At 46.9% G+C, this 24,759-nt stretch overlaps 1 protein-coding gene across 1 annotated transcript in view; it reads left to right on the forward strand.

Moving 5' to 3' along the window:
* The first annotated feature begins 16,701 nt into the window (after positions 1 to 16,701).
* The window catches only part of COG6 (component of oligomeric golgi complex 6), a 107,926-nt gene continuing 99,868 nt past the window's right edge, over positions 16,702 to 24,759 (forward strand). Inside the window, exons 1-3 of the mRNA XM_048848552.2 lie at positions 16,702 to 17,029; positions 18,299 to 18,442; positions 19,488 to 19,559. Of these exons, the coding sequence (XP_048704509.2) occupies positions 16,880 to 17,029; positions 18,299 to 18,442; positions 19,488 to 19,559 (366 nt within the window). The 5' untranslated portion in view covers positions 16,702 to 16,879. The remainder of the gene's footprint in view (positions 17,030 to 18,298; positions 18,443 to 19,487; positions 19,560 to 24,759) is intronic.

A 24,759-nucleotide genomic window follows, 5' to 3' on the forward strand; every position in this document is an offset into this window, starting at 1 on the left:
ACCCCTTCATCTGCTCAGTGCTGATTTAAGAGTTATTTTTCTGTCTGCTTCTGCCAAAATAAGGAAGTGGGATGAGGAAATCAATAGAAAATTCTACTTACTAGGCACCACTTTGCTGCCATCTATAGCTTTGCTAAAGGAATTCGGTGCTCAGACAAATTGCACAATGTTAACTAACTCTCTTCCATTCGTACCAGGTAATTGATTTGTGAAGTCAAGTCTGCCGCTGACATCTTCAGACCATGAGCTCCCAATTGCTGTTCCCCGCAATCCACATCCAAACTAGCTGAGTGGGGAAAACAAACACACATAAATTTTATTCAAAAGCTGACTCTCACTTTAGTCAGAGTAGCAGCCGTGTTAGTCTGTATTCGCAAAAAGAAAAAGGAGTACTTGTGGCACCTTAGAGACTAACCGATTTATTTGAGCATAAGCTTTCGTGAGCTACAGCTCACTTCACCGGATGCATGAAGCTCACGAAAGCTTATCCTCAAATAAATTGGTTAGTCTCTAAGGTGCCACAAGTACTCCTTTTCTTCTCACTTTTGTGACTTTCATGCCATTGGACAGCCGCTGAGGTTTAGAGGAGGACTTTGCTGTAAAAATTCACTTTTCAGTGTTTAAAACTTAGCTGTAAATATGGTTTCTGACTTGAAATATCTTCCATTTCAAAAAGAGCAAAGCATTTTTAAATTGCCTTGAAGATGCCTAAAAGAAGGATATAAAACAAGCCAAGGTTCCTTATACAAATGGCCCGTTCAGTTGTAGGAGATTGGAATATGCTATCTTGACAATCCCTGCTCTATTCTCCAGTGAAAGACAAAAACAAAAAAAAACCTTCCAAGTTTCCTGCCAGTGTATAATATTTAATTGCCTTTTGTCTGATGGATAAAACTACTTAACAAATCCACCCATGCGGGTCATCTGAAAGCAAAAGCGGATGCCTCAAAAGACAATGAGTGATGGAACCTATTGAGAACATCACTGTGGTTAGATGTTCATACGTCAACCTGCATAAATCAGACTTGGCAAGGACTTAGACTTATCTCACAGTTGTGGTTCAGATGTTCATTCCTTCTGACTTAAGTGTCTTGATTCTGTCAACTCATCCATCAATTTAACGATACTTTTAAACTTTGTTCATCTTGGCTGCTATCACCATCCACTTTAATTTTGGGGTGTTGGTTGTGGTTGCTGCAAGGTTTTTTTTAAATAACAAGATCTTTTTGCTCACAGACCTACTACATCTGTGTCTGTACATGGTTTAAACGCCTTCGTTCTGAAGTTGAAACAAAATGTTGGCTAGGAAGTGGGAACTGTGAAATTAGTGGCACCCAGAGGTTTGTGAAGTGGAGTTTGGATGCAGGGGGTGTCTGGATGTTAGGGGAACACAGAGCAGTTGAGGGTACAGTAGGAGAGGAAGGGGGAAGAGCCAGAGTTGAGGGGGGATGCAAAGGTCCTAGAATGTCTGCAGACCAACTGGCAGGCTTGACTTTGGGAAGTGAGAAGTTGTAGAGCCAGCTCAGAGAGACAAGATTGCAGTAAAGGATATACTGAAGCCATTTGAAGAAGCAATCAAAAAGTAAAGATGAAATTTGAAAATGTTCAATGCACTTGCTTGATCGTACTAATTTTAAATGGCTGCTACTGAGTCACAGAATCATAGAATCATAGAATATCAGGGTTGGAAGGGACCCCTGAAGGTCATCTAGTCCAACCCCCTGCTCGAAGCAGGACCAATTCCCGGTTAAATCATCCCAGCCAGGGCTTTGTCAAGCCTGACCTTAAAAACCTCTAAGGAAGGAGATTCTACCACCTCCCTAGGTAACGCATTCCAGTGTTTCACCACCCTCTTAGTGAAAAAGTTTTTCCTAATATCCAATCTAAACCTCCCCCACTGCAACTTGAGACCATTACTCCTCGTTCTGTCATCTGCTACCATTGAGAACAGTCTAGAGCCATCCTCTTTGGAACCCCCTTTCAGGTAGTTGAAAGCAGCTATCAAATCCCCCCTCATTCTTCTCTTCTGCAGGCTAAACAATCCCAGCTCCCTCAGCCTATCCTCATAAGTCATGTGTTCTAGACCCCTAATCATTTTTGTTGCCCTTCGCTGGACTCTCTCCAATTTATCCACATCCTTCTTGTAGTGTGGGGCCCAAAACTGGACACAGTACTCCAGATGAGGCCTCACCAATGTCGAATAGAGGGGAACGATCACGTCCCTCGATCTGCTCGCTATGCCCCTACTTATACATCCCAAAATGCCATTGGCCTTCTTGGCAACAAGGGCACACTGCTGACTCATATCCAGCTTCTCGTCCACTGTCACCCCTAGGTCTTTTTCCGCAGAACTGCTGCCTAGCCATTCGGTCCCTAGTCTGTAGCGGTGCATTGGATTCTTCCATCCTAAGTGCAGGACCCTGCACTTATCCTTATTGAACCTCATCAGATTTCTTTTGGCCCAATCCTCCAATTTGTCTAGGTCCTTCTGTATCCTATCCCTCCCCTCCAGCGTATCTACCACTCCTCCCAGTTTAGTATCATCCGCAAATTTGCTGAGAGTGCAATCCACACCATCCTCCAGATCATTTATGAAGATATTGAACAAAACCGGCCCCAGGACCGACCCTTGGGGCACTCCACTTGATACCGGCAGCCAACTAGACATGGAGCCATTGATCACTACCCGTTGAGCCCGACAATCTAGCCAGCTTTCTACCCACCTTGTAGTGCATTCATCCAGCCCATACTTCCTTAACTTGCTGACAAGAATACTGTGGGAGACCGTGTCAAAAGCTTTGCTAAAGTCAAGAAACAATACATCCACTGCTTTCCCTTCATCCACAGAACCAGTAATCTCATCATAAAAGGCAATTAGATTAGTCAGGCATGACCTTCCCTTGGTGAATCCATGCTGGCTGTTCCTGATCACTTTCCTCTCATGCAAGTGCTTCAGGATTGATTCTTTGAGGACCTGCTCCATGATTTTTCCAGGGACTGAGGTGAGGCTGACTGGCCTGTAGTTCCCTGGATCCTCCTTCTTCCCTTTTTTAAAGATTGGCACTACATTAGCCTTTTTCCAGTCATCTGGGACTTCCCCCGTTCGCCACGAGTTTTCAAAGATAATGGCCAATAGCTCTGCAATCACAGCCGCCAATTCCTTCAGCACTCTCGGGTGCAACTCATCCGGCCCCATGGACTTGTGCACGTCCAGTTTTTCTAAATAGTCCCTAACCACCTCTATCTCCACAGAGGGCTGGCCATCTCTTCCCCATTTTGTGATGCCCAGCGCAGCAGTCTGGGAGCTGACCTTGTTAGTGAAAACAGAGGCAAAAAAAGCATTGAGTACATTAGCTTTTTCCACATCCTCTGTCACTAGGTTGCCTCCCTCATTCAGTAAGGGGCCCACACTTTCCTTGGCTTTCTTCTTGTTGCCAACATACCTGAAGAAACCCTTCTTGTTACTCTTGACATCTCTTGCTAGCTGCAGCTCCAGGTGCGATTTGGCCCTCCTGATATCATTCCTACATGCCTGAGCAATATTTTTATACTCTTCCCTGGTCATATGTCCAACCTTCCACTTCTTGTAAGCTTCTTTTTTATGTTTAAGATCCGCTAGGATTTCACCATTAAGCCAAGCTGGTCGCCTGCCATATTTACTATTCTTTCGACTCATCGGGATGGTTTGTCCCTGTAACCTCAACAGGGATTCCTTGAAATACAGCCAGCTCTCCTGGACTCCTTTCCCCTTCAAGTCCTCATGGACAAGATGGGCTCTGAGCTTGCAGTTTTCCATGACACAAGTAGCTCACACACAAAAAAATTGCAGTGAACTAAAAATGTTTTAGAGGTTCAATAGCTTCTCTCAGCCTTAAAGCCAAGATCCACTTGATTTACTTGCAGTTCCACTTCAAGAATAACATTCAAAACAATAGCTTAAAAATGCCCCAAGACCACTAAGGAGATGCACTTCTGTTTGAGCCTTCACTCTTTGACCCATATACTATCATTCAAATGAAAATAAACTTTCAATAAGATACACACCTTGTGAGGCTTTGATGCCTTCAGAGCTCATGCCTTCCATAGCATGGGGAGGCTTTGCCTTTCCGTGCAACTATGTGTCAGTATGGAGGCATGTAATACAACAAAGGGGGAAAATACAAAGAAAACACCAACCCTCATGGTCACAGCCTGCAGAAAATTAGACAACTAAGTGTCATCATGAAACCATGAATGAATGAGGCTCCATCCAATGCCCATTAAAGTCAGTGGAAAGATTCCCACTGAATTCAATAGACATTGGATTAGTAGGAAATCAGTTTTTAAAAAAGTTTGCAACTTGTCAGCAAAAAAAAGGTCAAACACAACTTTGCTGGATTCTAGCAGTCCAGTATTATCCATTGTCGCAGGTCCAACTTTCTAGGTTTGTTTGAATGCACTTCACCTCTAAATTTAAAAACAAACCAAGCCCCCCACCACCCACCCACCCAGATCGAGGGATATATTTCCTGTCCCCAATGCTTGAGATGAGATTTATATACGGAATCCTCTACACATGAATGTGAGACAATACCTTTAGCTCTTTATAGGGAAGATTCATTTACATTATATAACTATATGGTAAGACAACAAGAGTGTTCTGTACACATCTGATGTGTATATTATGGACCTCACCCCCCCCCCCACAACTTATGTACTTAGGGATGTGCACAAGGGGAGCAAGCAGGGGCACAGAACTCCTCTGGGGCAGGGACAGGGAGAGCAAGCTCCTCCAGCCCCAGGGCCATGGGGGGAGGAAGGGAGAGCCAGCTTCACCAGCCACAGCGGGTGGAGAGGAGCTCCTCTGGCCATGGGGAGGGGAGGGGAGAGCCAGCTCCTTTAGCTGTGGGGGCCACAGAAAGTGTCCCTCCAAGAGCAGCCAAATTTTTTATTCCTGCGCACGCCCCGTAATGCAATCCCTTAGTTCAAGGAAGCACAAAATCTGCTCTCTCTATGCTCAGCTGGGGGCAGAAATCTTTCATAGGGGACAGAGGCAGAGCAATAGCCCCATCACCTGCTGCAGTGAGCTGGCCCAGCATGCCTGGGAAAACAGGCTGCATTAGCCCAAAGGCGGTGCATCTTGCTCATTCCCCCTATATACTGGGATTGTGAGATGAGGGTGGGCTGAGTGCAGGGATTGAACCTCCTGGGGCACAATCCCTCTCCAGCACCCTTTGGGTGCTGCACACACATACACAAAAGTCCTGCTCCAATGCAATGCTTTTCATAAATGGAACAACTGATCCCTGTATATAGGAATAAGACAGACTTTGCAGGACATGCATGCTTTATTCTGTGTAAAACACCCACACCATGTTGACTGTATTTGCATAGGATAGAAACTGGGCACAATGGCTCCTTCCATTTCAGTATACAGAAAGAAGCCACATAGGGCACAACTAGTGTAGCAGTCTTGGAAGAAGCAAACAGCAATTCTACATCACATGTTCTTCCTCCAGGGAAGCCCATAGAAGCCCCTTGGCCAGAACTCCATCTGGCCAGGGCTTGATATGGGGCAAGGCTGGAGACGTGGAGCATTTGTGCTCTGCGGTATACTCCCCTCCTGAGGAAGCAGATATCCAAGCATCTATCTATGTTTATTCTAGTACAGCCAGAAGCAGCATTACCTTAGGTCTGGTCTATGCTACAGACCTAGAGCAGTGTGAAAAGCCACACCCCTGAGTGACATAGTTATATTGACATAACCCCACATGTAGACAGCGCTATGTCAATGGGAGAGCGTCTCCTGTTGACATGCTACTGCCTCTGGGGAAGTGGATTAACTATGCCGACAGGAGAGCATACAAGTGTCTTCACTTAAGCTCTACAGAGGTAGTTGTAGTGTAGACCTGCCCTTAGACTCCACATCTGCTATCCTTTCAGAAAAGGCTTTGTACAGGCATAGGATAGTTGGCCAATGGGAGCACATATGCAAAGGCTATGTTACCATGGATGAAGAGGTAACAGCTCTCTGGAGATCTACGGGCTCAGGACAAACACCACTGGGCTGTTCTGTGGTGACATAGGAGTGCAACCCTCTTACCCCTCGTGGAATAAGGTTTCAACTCATGGAGTTTCAGGCAGACCCCTTACATGGGTTGTTCCTACATTGCATGAATTTTTCCTAGTGTGAAGTATGTCTGTACCTTTCATTCATATTAACATATACAACTACCACTCAATTTATATTACTTTTATTGTACAAACTTCCTCATTTATGCACCATGCATCAAATAAAAGTGAATAACTGTCCTCAGGGAAAAGAACTCTCTTGCTTATCATTAGACTTAAATCTTTGTTCATACAACTTATAATATTTGCCGAATTTATAAGTTCATATTAAACATAATGTTTATGTTTAATAACTCAAACATTTATGTTTAATAATTCATCATAACAGTTATGCCCCACCCCAGTTTCCTGGGGAATACAATAGGACTGAAGAATTATGGACAAGTTCTTCAAGAATGTGGTATTTGTATATAGTTTCAATATATACAAAGCTCAAGGGGGAATTACTAAAGCATTAAACTGGTAGTGCTGCAGTGTAGTTCTAAGCTGTGTGTGGCATGAAGCACAGACAGTGAAAACAACATTGCTAATTATAGGTGTGATTTTGAAAGCTTTTCTCAAGTTGCATAATACTGGCTCACACTATTGATCTCCGTGAGGTCAACAGGCTTGATTCTCCACCCATGTTGTAGTGGGGGCGGGACTCATCCCTGCGGCACACCTCACCCCTGCGGCACCTCCTGCTGGTCATCCAGGGAATTAATGTTTCCAGCCTCCTGAGCACCCTCTGCAGGCTGGTGTCCCACTTGTCACTGGGCCCGAGTCCCTCCTGGATCCTGGTGCCCCTTTCAGGCCAGGGTACTGCCCCCTGGCAGTACCCCCACAGATCTGGGTCTCCCCTCCCCGGGGAACCCCCACCCTCTATCCATACCTTGCCTCAGTCTATGGCCAGTGCCAGTCCCCATTCCCTGGGGCAGACTGCAGTGTAAGTGCAACTCATCACTAGCAAGCAGGGTTTGGACCTGCTGCCTCTGCCTACCCTTGGGCTGCCCTCTGCAACCCCAGTACCTTTCTTTGGCCTTTAACAAGGCCTGCAGCCTGGGGGGTTTCCAGGCTGAAGTTCCCCAGCTCCTCTGGCCTTCCCCCAGCCCTGCTCCAGTCTTGGTACCCTGCTTAGCTCCTAGCAGCCAGGCCCATCTCTCTCCACATCTAGAGGGAGAGACTCTGTTTGCACCTGGACCACTGCCCTCTTAGAAGGGCCAGCTGGGCCCTGATTGGGGCATGGCCGCATCCGTGGCTGGTTCCCCAATCAGCCGAGCCTTGCTGCTTTTCCTAGCAGCAGCCCTCTCGCAGCCTCAGCCCTATCCCAGGGCTGATTTCAAGCCCTTCAGGGCAGTAGCAGGTGGCCACCTCACTACACATGTACAGCTGTATTATAGTGGTGCAGGTCCTCTGACTTCATTAGAGCTACTCAGGGTTACACGACTGTGAGAGGAGAATCAGGCCCAATGGTGCCACTTGCATGAGCAGATATCACACAGCATAAGAGGGGCTGAATTAGATCCTATTCGGATCCAGGAAGAGACACGCATCTCACCTTTATTTCTCTATGTGATGGACCAGTACAAGCCAGGCTGATCAAGGAAGGATTCTCATGCCTTGATAGAGTTCAAACACCTGGAATATTTATAAGGTCAAAGAAAGGCAATACAGGGCACAAGGCACAACACATGTGGCCCTAGCCCCTCAAACTCACCCTCGCGCTGTGGTCCTGCCCCTTCTTGGGATAGCAGAGGGTTTCAGAGTTGAGACAAATGGTCGGGGGCATTTCACATCCCTTAGAGCTATTGATTCAGGCTGTCTGCAGACTCAGACAGGCATTAGTTATACTCAGGCCACAATTTCAAATGTTTCTTTGCAGCCATAAGGAAGAAGAACACTCATTTTTAATGAAAGATGAGATTCTGATCTCATCACATGACTGAAGGAGCCTAGTCCCAGTCCCATAGCATATATGTCTTAATCTAGCATTGCTTTATTATGAGAAAACAAAACAAGACCCTGTGCCTTTAGTCCCAAACACATCAAGCATGTCGAGCAAGTCTTCTCCATGCAGTTCCTTTATTCCTTCCCTCCCAGACACCCTCCCTTCTTAGTGTGTTAATTAACTCCCCAGAGCTGGACTAGCCTTAGTGGGGTTCCCATCTGTGGGCCTTCATCTAAGTAGGCTAGCCCTCCCCTGACAATCACAGTGTGGGGTGCATACTCATCACACTGGCCCCGCCTCACTGTTTCTTCTATCTTTATTTTATTATTTTTAAATTACAGCTAAGAAAGAACAAAATGTGTAGCCCCTTTATGCTGTTCATTTCTGAATACGGGACCATTAACTTGTGGTATTTCCTTGTTAATCTCCCTTTGAGAGGCTGGGACTTGCCATGGAAAGGGGAAAAAACCCCTGAGAAATCCCCAGAGATTCGTCCAGTAGAAGTCAGTAATATCTACATGGAGGCCGTGTGACTCCACATGATCATCAGTCCTTCTCTCCCACGGGAACATAGCTATTTCCATGTCTTCCTCCAGGGGACTGCAATCACTGGGTGTGAGTGGTGATCCATACAAGTTAACACTGTTTCAGACGGAATTAATTTACATTGGGTTGCTTGTGGGAACCTCCACAGAGGAGCTTTACTGGCATCAGAGGGAGAGGAGGAGCAGGCAACAGAGTCTGCACTACATCAGACTAGAAATAGGGCACAAATGTTTAACAGCGAGGGTAATTAACCATTGGAACAACTTACCAAGGCTTGTGGGGGTTCTCCATGTATGGAAATTTTAAAATCAAGAATGGATGGGTTTTTTTAAAAAAAGCTCTGCTCTAGTTCAAACAGTAATTAATTCAGGGAACTCCTATAGCCTGTCCTATACCAGAGGTCAGACTAGATGATCACAGTGGTCCCTTCTGGACTTATTATCTATGAGTCTATGAATTCCATCAGGCTTCCATTATTTTGTACTCCTCTCCACTGCTGGAGGCAGAGGGAAGCATTGGTCAAAGTCAATAAGCATTTGAAGGTTGTACTAAACACTAAGGAGGGAGAAGAATTGTTTGTAGGAGGTTGTGTACATAAAAGTAATGTAACTGACTAAGAAAAGGAAAGATATTTTGGCTGCATATTAGGAAACATCTCCTGTTAGTGAGTGCTAATCAATTATAGGCTAAAATTCCACGTGAAAGAGTTTCAGAGTAGCAGCCGTGTTAGTCTGTATCCGCAAAAAGAAAAGGAGGACTTGTGGCACAAGTAACAAATTTATTTGAGCATAAGCTTTCGTGAGCTACAGCTCACTTCATCGGATGCATTCAGTGGAAAATACAGTGGGGAGATTTATATACACAGAGAACATGAAAAAATGGGTGTTACCATACGCACTGTAATGAGAGTGATCAGGTAAGGTGAGCTATTACCAGCAGGGGAGAGAGAGGAAAAAACAAAACAAAAAACCTTTTGTAGTGATAATCAAGGTGGGCCATTTCCAGCAGTCGACAAGAAAGTCTGAGGAATGGCGGGGGGGGGGGGGGGGAAGAAGGGGGAGGAATAAACATGGGGAAATAGTTTTACTTTGTGTAATGACCCATCCACTCCCAGTCTTTATTCAAGCCTAAGTTAATTGTATACATTTTGCAAATTAATTCCAATTCAGCAATCTCTTGTTGGAGTCTGTTTTTGAAGTATTTTTGTTGAAGAATTGCCACTTTTAGGTCTCTAATCGAGTGACCAAAGAGATTGAAGTGTTCTCCAACTGGTTTTTGACTGTTATAATTCTTAACGTCTGATTTGTGTCCATTGATTCTTTTACGTAGAGACTGTCCAGTTTGGCCAATGTACATAGCAGAGGGGCATTGCTGGCACATGATGGCATATATCACATTGGTGGATGTGCAGGTGAACGAGCCTCTGATAGTGTGGCTGATATGATTAGGCCCTATGATGGTGTCCCCTGAATAGATATGTGGGCACAGTTGGCAACGGGCTTTGTTACAAGGATAGGTTCCTGGGTTAGTGGTTCTGTTGTGTGGTGTGTGGTTGCTGGTGAGTATTTGCTTATTGATTATCACTAAAAAAGGTTCCCCCACCCCCGCTCTCCTGCTGGTAATAGCTCACCTTACCTGATCACTCTCGTTACAGTGTGTATGGTAACACCCATTGTTTCATGTTCTCTGTGTATATAAATCTTCACTGTATTTTCCATTGAATGCATCCGATGAAGTGAGCTGTAGCTCACGAAAGCTTATGCTCAAATAAATTTGTTAGTCTCTAAAGTGAAAGAGTGGAGGTCACATCTTTAGAGAGATATAATCTGCATTATTTTCCCCTGTGACAGCATGGAGAGGGGCATTCCCTTGGCCTTGCTCACTTTCTGCTTTGCTGCAGAACAACAGAGCTTCAGACATTTGGAAAGGGCTTCCTTAGAGTTGGAGGGGTAGGGAATGATGTTTCCTGTGCTCATTCTGACAAAAATTGGCCCCCTCGAGGAGAGCTTGTGCAATTCCCCCTCATCCCCGCATGAAGTTACTTAGGTTATCATCTGGCCTGAAGTATTTTGTCTCTTATTTTTCATATCAAGTTAGTGTGAAGAACATGGGAATTATCTGTATTATTTTTATGAATATTATGTGTACCTCTTTTTTTATTGTGACTATGCTGTTTGGTACATGGATTCAAAGAGTTAATTCTTGCTGAAGCTCACCTCATCTTGGGCGGGGGGGAGGGGGGCTTTAGTAACCTCACTCATCCCTATTTAACAGACAATGCAGACAGAGGTCTGTCTCTCACATGTGGTGCATAAACTGTTTTGAGTAGGGTTAGAAGAGCTAGGCCAGGCAAAGGAATTTTGAGGGGCATCAAAAGGGGATCCTGGAGGAACAGGGGGATGCAGAGAAGCGGACTGGAACCTCAGTCCCCAAAGCAGGGAGAAGCTGGGTCTGCCTAAAGCTTTGAGAGAAGTGCTAAGCTTTAGGTAAGACATATGCATGTAGGTCTTTTGTTGTTTTAACCTCTTTTCTGAAATGCCACTGCAAGGGGTCTCATCCTCACTGTAGTCGAGAAGAGGCTAACGTGCTCAGCCAGCACCAACCAGGCACAACTATAAGACTTGTTCTGCCTGCAGAGAAGAAGCTTAAAAAGGGAAATCCTGCCACAGGAAGGGGCAATGCCTATGGAGAAGACTGCTGGCTACAAGAACAGATCAACAAAGAGGAAGACAGCTGCAACTGTATATACCAGGGATGGGGTGACCCAAAGGAGGGGCTGGAGGAAGACCCTAACCCTGATTAAATATGCTATGCCTGCACATAAGCCAAACTCCAAAGAAGTGACCCAAAAGACTGCCTATGGGCTTGTCTTCACATACGGCGGCACAGCTACACTGCTGTAGTGCTTTAGTGAAGACACCCCTTCTCCCGTCGGCATAGTTAATCCAGCTCACCAAGAAGTGTTAGTTCTTCTGCCAACATAGCGCTCTCTACATGGGGCAGTTAGGTCGGCATAACTACATCGCTCAGGGGTGTGGATTTTTCTTATACCAATGTAGACCTGGCCTTAGAGATTGAGCACCTTTGTCTGTCTGTCTTATTCTGATTACCCCTCTCTCAGGTGAAGGAAAGGGAAAAGGACCTTTCTGTATGCATTGTTTTGAGAATACTTTGTGTGCCACTGACAGGGGGAGGATTCTGTAAGTAAACCAAATCATGGTCAGGTAGGAGCTTGGGGGTGGGAGCACCCATCCATCACAGCTACAATCCTTTAGATAAATAAATAATACTTTGTTTGGAAGAAGCTGTTCTGAGTCACTGCATTTACCAAATGGTCACAACCAATGGAAGTCACTTGCAGGTTCTAAACCAGGGGTGGGCAAACTTTTTGGCCTGAGGGCCACATCTGGGTAAGGAAATTGTATGGCGAGCCATGAATGCTCACAAAATTGGGAAGTGAGGTGCGGGAGGGGGTGAGGGTTCTGGCTGGGGATGTGGGCTTTGGAGTGGGGCCAGAAATGAGGAGTTCAGGATGCAGGAGGAGGCTCTGGGCTGGGACAGGGGGTTGGGATGTGGGAGGGGGTGAGGGCTCTGGCTGGAGGTGTGGGCTCTGGGGTGAGGCCAGGGATGAGGGGTTCAGGATGCAGGAGGGGGCTCTGGGCTGGGGCAAGGGGTTGGGGTGGGGGGGTGAGGGCTCCAGCTGGGGGTGCAGACTCTGGGGTGCAGCTGGGGATGAGGGGTTTGAGGTACAGGAGGGTGCTCTGGGCTGGGATGGAGGGATTCAGAGGTTGGGAGGAGGATCAGGGCTGGGGCAGAGGCTTGAGGTACGGGAGGAGGTCAGGGGTGAGGGCTCCGAGTGGCACTTACCTCAACCAGCTCCTGGAAGCAGCAGCATGTCTCCCCCAGCCCCAGCTCCTACGTGGAGGCACGGCACCGGCCAGGCAGCTCTGTGTGCTGTCCCATCCACACGTGCCACCCCTAAAGCTCCCATTGGCCATGGTTCCCAGACAATGGGAGGTGCAGAGCTGGCGCTGGGGCCAGCGAGCAGAGCCCCTTGGCTGCCCCTACACATAGGAGCCGGAAGTGGGACATGCCGTTGCTTCCAGGAGTCACGCAGAGCGGTGCAAGCCCCAAATTCCACTCCCCGGCTGGAGCACCGGAGGTGCTGTCTGAGGAGATATCTGAGCCATTAGCGATTATCTTTGAAAAGTCATGGAAGTCTGAAGAGATTCCAGAAGATTGGAAAAGGGGCAAATATAGTGCCAATCTATAAAAAGGGAAATAAAGACAATCTGGGGAATTACAGACTAGTCAACTTAATTTCTGAACCTGGAAAGATAATGGAGCAAATAATTAAGCAATCAATTTGCAAACATCTAGAAGATAATAAGGTGATAAGTGACAGTCAGCATGGATTTGTCAAAAACAAATCATGTTAAACCAACCTGATAGCTTTCTTTGATGGGGTAACAAGCTTTGTGGATAGAGGGAAGTGGTAGATATGGTACATCTTGACTTTAGTAAAGCTTTTGATACTATCTTGCATGACCTTCTCATAAACAAACTAGAGAAATGCAACCTAGATGGAGCTACTATAAGGTGGGTGCAAAACTGATTGGAAAACCACTCCCAGAGAGTAAAAAGAAAAGGAGTACTTGTGGCACCTTAGAGACTAACAAATTTATTTGAACATAAGCTTTGGTGAGCTACAGCTCACTTCAGTAGTTATCAGTGGTTCACAGTCATGCTGGAAGGACATAATGAGTGGGGTCCCACAGGGATCAGTTCTCAGTCCGGTTCTGTTCAATATCTTCCTCAATGATTTAGATAATGGCATAGAGAGTATACTTATAAAGTTTGTGGACAATACCAAGCTGGAAGGGGTTGTAAGTGCTTTGGAAGATAGGATTAAAATTCAAAATGATATGGACAAACTGTAAATGTAAAAGATAAAACAGGATCACAAGAGAATTTTTCACCTCTTTGCTGTTTGAACTGTCACAGGGCCAGAGACTCAGAACTCTCTTTTCTTTTTGTTAGTTAATAAACCTTTAGATATTTTATTACAGGATTGGCTACAGGTGTATGACCTAGGGTACCAACTGATCTGGGATAAGTGATTGGTCACTTGGGACTGGAAACAACCTGAATATTTTATGATTTTTGATGTAAGTAACCATTTATCACTAAGTCCAGCTTGCCTGTGTGACAAGATAGACTGGAGAGATATCTGTGACTGTGTGGTGAGACTGATATAGTAATCCTGGAGTACACACTTCTTACCGGTTGGTAAAATCTAATTATACAACACACCGCCCATTTGGGGTGTCTGCCCTGTTTTTGATTGCCTACCTCAGGGCAGACTCTCACATTTGTGAGCCACTGGAGACAGCATGACAGCACCTCTTTCTGATTAATGATCCATGACTGGCCCAATGACAATTTAATGATATATCAACAGGGCAACAATCATTAGGCAAGGGAGACCGCAGTCCAGTAGTTAGAGTACCCACTGGGAGATGTGATACCCAGGGTTCAATCCCCCTGCTCCACTCTTGTTATTTTTCACAGTGAAACAGCTTAAACAGCTTGAGGGAGCACCATCCTATAGCTCAGTGCTTAGAGTACTTTCCTGAATGGTAAAGCCCAGTTCAAGTCCTTTCTTTGCCAGAGAGGGGGGATTGAATCTAGTTCTCACATATTCCAGCTGAATGCTCTAACTAAAGTGGCACCATCACCCCACCTCGGGCCACCAGATTTTGACCTGATCCACTAAGTGTGTTCAGAGGCCACCTACAGGATCAGGCCCCCCATGCAAGATAAGCACCCAAATGCTTCTCTGCCCTGATTTGGGTTGCTGCGGGGCTGGGGCAGGAGACAGGTGTCCATACATCTAGGAGGCAGCACTGTACATTGTTGGATCATATTAAAGAAGTTCTGTATTAAAGTCACAAATGAGTTTGATTCCCCATGGTCTTTGGTACTGTTTCTCTCCCTCTATGTGTGAAACTTGCAAGCTGCTAATTGTCGTAGTACATTCCAAGACAGAGTCTGTTCTCAAAGCAATACTTTGTAACAACAACTACTCACACAGAGAGAGACTCAAAGAAATACTCTGTAACAACAGAAACAGCACCCAGAGAATCCCCACCCTTTTGTTGTATTCATCTCGCTTTGTTAACAATTGTGATTAAAATAGAGATAGAGGATGTATGTGGATGGATGCTTGGTGTGGATAATAACTGAATGATCAGGGAGGTGCCAGCCTAAGAATCCAGTGTCCATCGGCTGAAGAAGGCGTCAAGTGGAAATAACCAGAGGACCCCCGGAGGGCAGACTGGAATCCCCCCAACAGCCTCAAGAATGGGAGAACCAAAGAACAAGATAACATCTGGCAGCACGGAGCCGTCAGGAATGTGCCATCTGCTGATTGATTCACCAACAGCATGATGAAGCAATTCCCATAGACTGGCATAGGAAGAAATTCCTATAAAAATGGAATCTAGAAAGTGAGAATTTTGGGGTCTGATTCTGCAAACCAACTTCCAGGAGCATCAGATGAGCATCTGACAAGGCCCTGCTCCCTCCTCATGTCCAGGCCACCTGGCCAGTGGCTTGGCATGAGCAACTCTAAGGCTGGTAACTATGATAACAACCTTGCAGAACCTCTGTGTGTGCGTGTGTATGAATGAATGTGTAAATAAATATGAGATTGAATGGAATGTTATAGCTATAACTAACTGCTTACTATGATTCTTTCTGTATTCACAATAAATGTGGTTTTGCCTTTTCCCCTTTAATAAGATTCTTCTGGTTTTTATTTTATTGGTATAACAACATGCCCAGAGTCAGAAAAACGTGTACCCTGAAAACTCTGGTGCCAAGTGAATTTAGGCGCCTATAGGGATCAGCAGTAATTTTATGGCTCACAGTGAAGCCAAAACTGGGATTTAGGTGTCTAAACCCGAGACTTAGGCACCTACCTCTCTTGAGGTAGGCATCGGGGTAAAATCCTATTGGGGCCTAGCTGCTTTGTCAGGCACTGAAATATGTTTGCAAAGGCGGCCCAAGGCCCCTCTCTGCAGCATCACAGAGGCTCGCTACGTCCCACCAGCACCCTCAGGCTCCCAAACGCCACCCGCCAGGCAAAGGCCTTCATGTGCCATCGCCGAATGCAGCGTCCCACTACGCTCAGCCTCCCTAGGCCAGTGGTTATCAACCGGTCAATCGTGATTGACTGGTCGATCCTAGAGGATCTCCGAGTCGATTGCAATCTCTGGTGGCACAGCGTGGCTGCTGCTAAGACAGGCTCCCTGGCTGCCCCGGCCCCACATCATTCCCTGAAGCAGCCAGTGCGGCCCCACGGACGGAGGGCAGGGGTCTCGCGCTGCCCCTCTCTGCAAGCACCACCCCTACAGCTCTCATTGGCCAGGAACGGGGAGCAGTGGCCAATGGGAGCTACGGGGTCGGTGCTGACAGAGAAGGGCATGTGCAGAGCCACGAGCTGCCCCCCAGGGGTGTGTTGTCAGAGACAGCACCCCATACCCCCTCCTACACCCCAACCCCCTGCCCCAGCCCTGAACCCCCGCCCAGAGCCAGTACCCTATACCCCCTCCTGCACCCAAACTCCCTCCCACAGCTTGCACCCCTCACCGCCTCCTGCCCCAGGCTCTGCCCACAGCCCCCCGCTGCGAACCCCTCGGCCCCAGCCCAGAGCCTGCACCCCCTCCCGGACCCCAACCCCCTGCCCCAGCCCCGTGAAAGTGAGTGAGGGCAGGGGAGAGAGAGCGACAGAGGGGCGGACGGAGTGACCAGTGCGGGGCCTCGAGGCAGGGGCGGGGTAGATCCTGGCTTGCCCTTAATTCAAACATTGATTTTGGGCTTAAATAGATTGGAGACACTGTGCTAGGCCCTGCCGGAACTGGGCAGACCGCCGAGCCCGCGGGCAGCAGGTGAGCGACGCCGGCTGGGCCCTGTCAGCAGAGCTTCAACTCCGCCCCTGCGCCGCTAGGGAGGAGCCCCGCCCCCACCCGCTTCCCCTCTGCGCCGCCAGGGAGCCCCGCCCCCGTGCCCCTCCATGGAGCCCCGCCCCTATCCTGCCGTGCCCCCCCTCGGAGCCCCGCCGCCCGTCGCTCCTGGTGTCCCAGCACAGACTGTCCCCCACGAGCCTAGACAGCGGAATCAAATTCCTCGGCGTCGGTTCCCGGGGGGGAATATTTTCGGGCCGCTCCCCGGCAGGTGCGTGAGGTGGCTAGCGGGGGCGCGGCGAGGCCGGTTCCGCTGCGGGCGGGGAAGATGGCGGAGAGCCGGGGTGAGGTGGCGGCGGCTCCGCCGTCGGGTTCCTCTCAGGGGCTCCCCGGCAGCACCGGGACTGCGCCCCCCAGCAGCAACCCGCTGTCCCGTAAGCTCCACAAGGTCCTGGAGACGCGGCTGGACAACGACAAGGTGAGAGCGGGGCGGGCTCCGGGCCTCCCTGTGCGGCCGGCACTGCCTCGGGGGGCGGCGGGGCTGGGCGTTGGGTACCGGGGGCAGCGGGCTGCCCAGGCCGGAGGGGGCGAGTATGGGGGCGTGTGCCTAGGCCGGGGGCAGCGGGCTGCCCGTGCGAGTTGGGGCGAGCACTAGAGCAGGGGGAATGGGGAGATGCCCTGGAAGGGGTGGAGAGCAGGCGAGAACGTGGGGGGCAACGTGCCTGGGATCGATGCTCTACACTGTCTGGCCCCCGAGCATCCTGGGGAAGAGGTGAGCCCTTCTTGACTGATCTCCAGGGCGCTCTGGCGGTCGGTGCTTGCCGAGATGCTCTCATGGAGCCCCAAAGCAGGTGTTCACAGTGGTTCGTACCCTGACCCGCTGCACTGGGCCAGGCGGGTTACCGGGCCAGCCTGCGAGTAGGGGTGGCTTGATGTTGGAATGAATGGGTGATGCTGGCTGCTCCAGCACACCCTTATACTCTTCTCTTATCCTGCATCATCATCCCACTGGAGTGTAAAAACCCACCTGTGGCTCAAGCCTGCAACCCATGGTAGGTGTCTGGTCCTCTGGGGGTAAAACGTGCAATGTTGATGATAAAGTATGTTCACTGGAGTATATATAGGCACCTAGATCTCTTTCCAAGAGTCCTCCAACAAGCTTCAGCTATGGAAGCAAACTTTTGAAAGTACACATTTACCCTTTTAATTGGAATAGTATGTTATAGGATTTTGGCCAGAGTAGTTTTAATGTGGTATTACAGTATGGTCAGCAGTTTGCAACAGAAAATATTCAGCAGGCAGCTGTAATATCCCATAACTTCAATCAGAATAGCAATAAATACTATCTACATTATGTGTTTCTGTCACAACCTTATTTTCTAAGACTTTATTACTTGGACATTAAAATTTATGTATTTTGTGTTTAAATTAACATCACGTGTCACCCACTCTTTTCTGACCATAAGGAAATTCACACTGAAGAACACCTAATGGTTAATTATTTGTGTCAATCTAAATCTTGATTAGTGCATGGCACATTCATATCCGTTATTAATACAGTGGTTGAAAATCATGCACCATGTCACATATGAAAATTTGAAAAAAAATGGAGATAATCTAACTGCTTGAGGAGTTTGTTCTAATTTTTTTTTAAGATGTGTTAAGTTTAGATGGTTAAATAATACTCAACATCAACGTCTTGTATCTCAGAACAGAAGTTTTTAGTTAATTTTCTTATATTGTACAGGAAATGCTGGAAGCTCTCAAGGCTCTTTCAGCCTTCTTTGTCGAAAACAGTTTGCGCACCAGAAGAAACTTACGTGGAGATATTGAGCGCCGTAGCTTAGCCATAAATGAAGAATTTGTCTGCATTTTCAAGCAAGTTAAGGAGGTAACATTTTTGTTAACAAATCATCTTAAAACATCTAGAGCTGATCTGAAAAAGACCCCTGTAAGCTTGAAAACTCATCTTTAACCAATACAAGTTGATCCAGTAAAAGATGTTATCTCACCCACCTTGTCTCTCTAGTATTGATTACATGAAAACCAAGCCTGAAAGAATTTTTCCTTTTCCAAAACAAATTTACCATCATAGTAGAATTGTTTCAGCATCTTCTATAATTTGACCATTTTTCTCACGTGTAAGGTGTTCATCATTTGGCTTATGAACATAAATACACTGGACCTAAAGCCTTCCTGGAAATGACTTGACTCAGTGCATTTAAGTATGTACGGTTGGAAAGAGCCTTCAGTGACTGGATTTGATCGTAAAGTGATTTCACTAAAATTAAGCAAAACAGATGCTCTTTACTGAATTGTCTCAGGGACATCCATTTGAAATTTGTTTGGCTGTAATGTACAAGTCTGAGTCAGACTAATAAGAAACAAAGATACGCTAAACTTCCAAAGCTAGTTGCTTTTCCCTTAAAAATGAACCAACTAAATGCTCTGTGGTATCCAGTGCCAGTCTATCATACCAATAAAAACTAAATCTGAAGAGCCAAAGCAGTGGCAAGTTTTCTTCTGTAGTAATAAGAGGTCCTTCATATTTTGCTCAGCACAACAAAATTGCAGTATACTGAACAGTCTGTACAGATGCTGATGCATCATGGAAGATAGTGTGTGCACTGCTTCTTAGCAGATAAAATGGCAATATTTTCTACTACTCTTTAATCCCAAAAAGCTCACTAGTATTCTCATTGAGTGAAATTAAACAAATTTAGGAAAAGTACATCCAAGAAGAAAACTGGACTAATAACTTCTACTCCTGAGAGGGTGGGGAAGGGGGAACTGTTGCTGAAACATAGATAAATCATGCATGCCAACATTTTGAAAACTTCTCTAGGTAGATTCAAATTGTAGACTTGATGTAGCATGACCATTACAAAAAAATATGCCCCAATACAAATAAATTACCAGTCTTATTCTATTCTTAGGAACTTGAAAGTATAAATGAAGATGTTCAGGCAATGAGCAACTGCTGTCAGGACATGACCATTCGTTTGCAGGTACTGTAGGAATAGATGTCTGTTTTTCCTTGCCTTTCCCTGCTGTATCTTGGCAGGTTACTTAACTGCTTTCTGTTAACAGAAAAAACTTCTTTGGTTACTGTGTTAACAGCTCTATTAAAGCAACTCTAGAATATTAATGCTACTATTTAACTGTTATCTTAGTACAGTAATCAGTGTGTTTCTAGCTCTAAGGAAAAGGCGTTCAACGACTTTGGGGGGAGTTACATATCACTACTTCTATTTCAGTTATGGGAGTATGTTTCTTTCAGAGTATCAAGGTATCCATCAGTTTTTTATATTGTGAAAAACTGATTATGTGAAGAATGCTGTACTTTAATTTTGAATCCAAAAGTGTATTATATAGTATAATAAAACTACCTTGTTCCTCCTTAAGGTGTGTATGGAACTATTATGAGGATTGTCAAGATTCCTTCCCCATTCTGAACTCTAGGGTACAGATGTGGGGACCTGCATGAAAGACCCCGTAAGCTTATTCTTACCAGCTAAAGTTAAAAACTTCCCCAAGGTACAGACTTTGCCTTGTCCTTGAACCCTATGCTGCCACCACCAAGCGTGTTAAACAAAAAACAGGGAAAGAGCCCACATGGAGATGTCTCCCCCCCCACCCACCCACCCCCCGCAAAATATCCCCCCAAGCCCTACACCCCCTTTCCTGGGGAAGGCTTGATAAAAATCCTCACCAATTTGTACAGGTGAACACAAACCCAAACCCTTGGATCTTAAGAACAATGAAAAATCAATCAGGTTCTTAGAAGAAGAATTTTAATTAAAGAAAAGGTAAAAGAATCACCTCTGTAAAATCAGGATGGTAAATATCTTACAGGGTAATCTGATTCAAAACATAGAGAATCCCTCTAGGCAAAACCTTAAGTTACAGAAAGACACAAAAACAGGAATATACATTCTGTTCAGTACAGCATATTTTACCATCCATTAAACAGAAGGAAATCTAACGCATTTCTAGCTAGATTACTTATTAACAGAATTTCTGAGACTGCATTCCTGATCTGTAGCGCAGCATGGTCGGTTTGCAGGTGGAAACGCTGTCCCCAAATGTATGGGCGTAGCTTTTCCAGAGCATAGATAATGGTGTAACATTCCTTTTCACTGATTGACCAGTGGCTTTCCCTCTCAGACAGCTTCTTGCTGAGAAACACGATAGGGTGGAACTCTTGATTCGGTCCTTCCTGCATTAAGACTGCTCCCACACCACACTCGGATGCATCTGTGGTTACTAGGAATGGTTTGTCAAAGTCTGGGGCTCTTTAGCACAGGGTCAGACATGAGTGTTGCTTTAAGCTGGTTAAAGGCCTTCTGACACTATTCAGTCCACTGAATGGCATTTCGCCATTTGGTTTTGGTTAGGTCTGTCAGTGGGGTGCAATTTGGCTGTATTGCGGTACAAAATCGCCTGTAATATCTGGCCAAGCCTAAGAAGAATTGGACCTGTTTCTTTGACTTTGGGACAGGCCACTTTTGGATAGCATCCACTTTGGCCTGTACGGGGTTGATAGTTCCTTGATCCACCTGGTATCCAAGGTAAGTCACTCTGAGGCCTATTTGATTCTTCTTAGCCTTAACAGTTAGTCCTGCCTCCCTTATGCGCTCAAAGACTTTTTGTAGATATTCCAGGTGTTCTGCCCAAGAAATCCGAAAATATGGCCACATTGTCAAGGTAGGCGACTGCATATTCTCCCAATCCCGCTAGGGGACCATCTACAAGTCTTTGGAAGGTGGCGAGTGCATTTCACAGCCCGAAAGGGAGCACATTAAATTCATACAGCTCGACGTGTGATGAAGGCTGATCTTTCCTTGGCGGATTCACCTGCCAGTACCCCTTGGTTAAGTCCAAGGTAGAAATAAACTGGGCCCGTCCCAGTTTCTCCAATAGTTCATCTGTGCGTGGCATTGGATGGTTGTCTGGGTGAGTTACAGCATTTAGCTTACAGTAGTTTGGGCCAAAATGTATCTCCCCATCGGGTTTGGGAACTAGAACCACTGGAGATGGCCATGCACTGCCAGAGGGGCGGATTACACCCATCTGTAGCATACCCTGGATCTCCCATTCTATAGGAGTTTTAGCTTGAGGAGACACCAGTAAGGTTGGGCTTTAATTGGATGAGCATTACCTGTGTCAATGGAGTGGTATGCCCGTTCAATCAGTCCTGGGGTGGCTGAGAACGTCGGCACGTAGCTAGTGCACAACTCCTTGATCTGCTGTCACTGCATACGCCCAAGGGTCATGGAGAGGTTCACCTCTTACACGCCACCATCACTTTTCCCTTCGTAGTAGACACCTTCAGGCCACTCAGCGTCATCTCCTCCCTGGGTTGTAAACTGACAAACCTTTAATTCTCTGGATCAATTAGAAGAGCTGAGAGGTGGTGGGTTGCTCCGTGTCACCGTTCAAGCTCTCTGGAGGCTTTCATCTGCTTCCTGTTCGGTCTGGAACTGTTCCCTTGATGCTGGAGACATCAGTTCCTCACTGGATTGTGGACCTGGGCTTGGTCCCTCTGGAAGAGATGCAGGTGATGGGGCTGTTCCCGTTGACTGTGAACCGCTCTCCTCTGGTGCGCTTTGTTGGGGTTCAGGCTCCGGCTGAGCCTCTTGTGTAGGGTTATGGACTGCTGTTGGTTCAGGTTCGGTGGGGCCCTCTGGTGTTGGGGTTGCAAGTACTGGATTCAGTGCTGGCAATGGTTTTGGTGCTGGTTGTTCCATCGGGTTCCGGTTCTGAGACTGGCTCTGTCTGGGTCTCTGTGGCTGGATCCACTACTGCTGTTGCAGATGTTGGCATGGGATCCGGTTTCATCACTTCTGACTGGGTCCTGGTAGAAGTTTCCGGAACAGAGCTAGGTGTGACAGCTTGCTTAGCCTGGCTGCGGGTGACCATTCCCACCCTCTTGGCTAGCTTCACATGATTGGCCAAGTCTTCCCCCAACAGCATGGGGACGGGATAATCATCATAGACTGCAAAAGTCCACGTTCCTGACCAGCCTTTGTACTGGACCGGCAACTAGGCTGTAGGCAAGTCAAAAGAGTTTGACCTGAAGGGTTGAATTGTCACTTGGACCTCTGGGCCGATTAAATTAGGGTCCACTAAGGAAGCATGGATAGTCGATGCTTGTGCTCCAGTGTCCCTCCACGCGGTGACCTTCTTCCCACCCTCACTCACAGTTTCCCTCCGCTCTGAGGGTATCTGGGAGGTATCTGGGCCTGAGGACCTCTGGTGTGATTCCTGTGCAATGATCTGTAGTCTGTTGGGGTTCTTGGGGCAGTTGGCCTTTACATGCCCCAGCTCGTTACATTTAAAACATCGTCCAGCTGACAGGTCACTGGGGTGAGGTGGGTTGGTGGAGAACTGTGTGGCGGGACGATAAGGTGTCTGGAGTGTTTCTTGGGGTGTAGTTGGGGCCTTGGGCTGCCCCCGGTAGTAGGGAGGGGTCTGAGGTTGCCCCTTTTGGTATCTGCTCTAACTGCGACCAAGGTTATTTCTCCTCCCTCCACCTATTTTGTTCCGGTTTGCCCTGCCTCTCTGGCGGTCTGGGACTGCTCGTATTAATCAGCATAAGAAGCAAGACTTTCTGCTGAGTCCATTTTCTTATCCCAAGAGTGTGACCCGTTTTCATATATTGACTTTGCTACCATGATCTGGGGCAGGAATTCAATGTAGCTAGTAGCTGAATTGAAAGGGAGGCTATAAGCCTGGGAATGGGTAATGAGGGAAGAGATTGAAGGGTAAATGGGAATTTGAATTAGTAGGGGAAGATGGAGGAGGAACTAAAAGCACAACAGTCATGGATCAGCGAGTGACAAATAACAACTTGTTCATTTTTTGCATGTTTCAATCCCTTCTTCTCGCTCTTTTTGGTCCTCTGTTATACGAAAGCCTGTCATTCTGACCAATATTGTCACATTGGTTCCTTGTACTTCCACATTGGTCTATGTCCATCTGTTGTCTCTTGTCTAAGGCCTTGTCTACACTACCAAGTTTTGTCAGCAAAGCTGCCTTTTGCTGATAAAACGGGGGAGGTGTACACACTACAAAGCTACTTTTGGTGGCAAAAGGAAACCACCTCAGTATGAGGCATAAGGCTTTTTGTGGCAAAGTTAAAGCAACAAAGCGTCAGTGTAGACACTGGTGTTTGTTTTGTTGACATAATTGCCTTCCATTTGTATTCCACAATGCTTGCCATGACCGCTCTGCTTACTATTTTGATCTCTGCTGCCCTGGAGGCATGCACCCCTCCCCTTTCAAAGCTCCAGGAAGTATCTGACAGCTGAGCATGCTGCTACCTTGCTGGCAAATCATTAATGTGGAATGCTCCTGTTCTGCCTTGCACTATGAACACAGCAGCAGGGGACAGAGGGGACTGCTGTGCTGTTTTGACATTCCTCAGCACAGAGAGCTCACAGAGGGGCTGTGGGAGAACTCAGAGGGAATCACAGAACCATAGGCAGGCAGAGCTGGCTACTTCAGGAGAGACTGCTCTGCCGAGCAGAGGGGTGTGTGTTTCTCCCCACCTCAGGATAGGTCTGTCAACCTGCCTGCTGTCTCTGCTGTCCCAGAGACACCCCTCTCCTCTCCCTCCCCCAACACATTTCAGTTGGAAAAGCCACTGACAATCTCCTAGGATGTTCCTGGAAGGATGGGATTGAGGAACCTGCATCATGTGATGCTGTACCTGCTCTCTGAGGCATTGCAAACCCTTCCGAAAGCACTCTGTGACCAGTTGCACAGTGGGATAGCTACCACAGTTCATTGCTCTCTGTGTCGATGCAAGAGCTGCTAGTGTGGATGCATTCTGCCGACACAAGATGCTAGTGTGGACATGCAACTGCACTTTTTAGTAAAGTGACAAAACGTTTGCCGACAAAACTTTTATGTAGACAAGGCCTAATACTTATGTGATAAGCTCAGGGATGGTATTTGTTCAGTGTTTGTATAGCACAAAGCACAATGGGGTCCTGGCCTCTAGCACACTGGAGCTCCTAAGTGCTATGTTAATACAAATAATAACAATTGGGAGCTCCTTGGGGGCAGCGATACTGTCTTACTCTATCTATGTGCAACATCTAGCCCACTTTTGGGTGCTAAATAAATAAGACATTCCCACAGATGTATATAGCCAGCTCTGAATCAAGATCTTTCTAATTTTTCTCTCCAGTTTTGGTGTTG

The sequence above is a fragment of the Caretta caretta genome, chromosome 1, assembly GCF_965140235.1.
Source record: "Caretta caretta isolate rCarCar2 chromosome 1, rCarCar1.hap1, whole genome shotgun sequence".
Taxonomy (NCBI): domain Eukaryota; kingdom Metazoa; phylum Chordata; order Testudines; family Cheloniidae; genus Caretta; species Caretta caretta.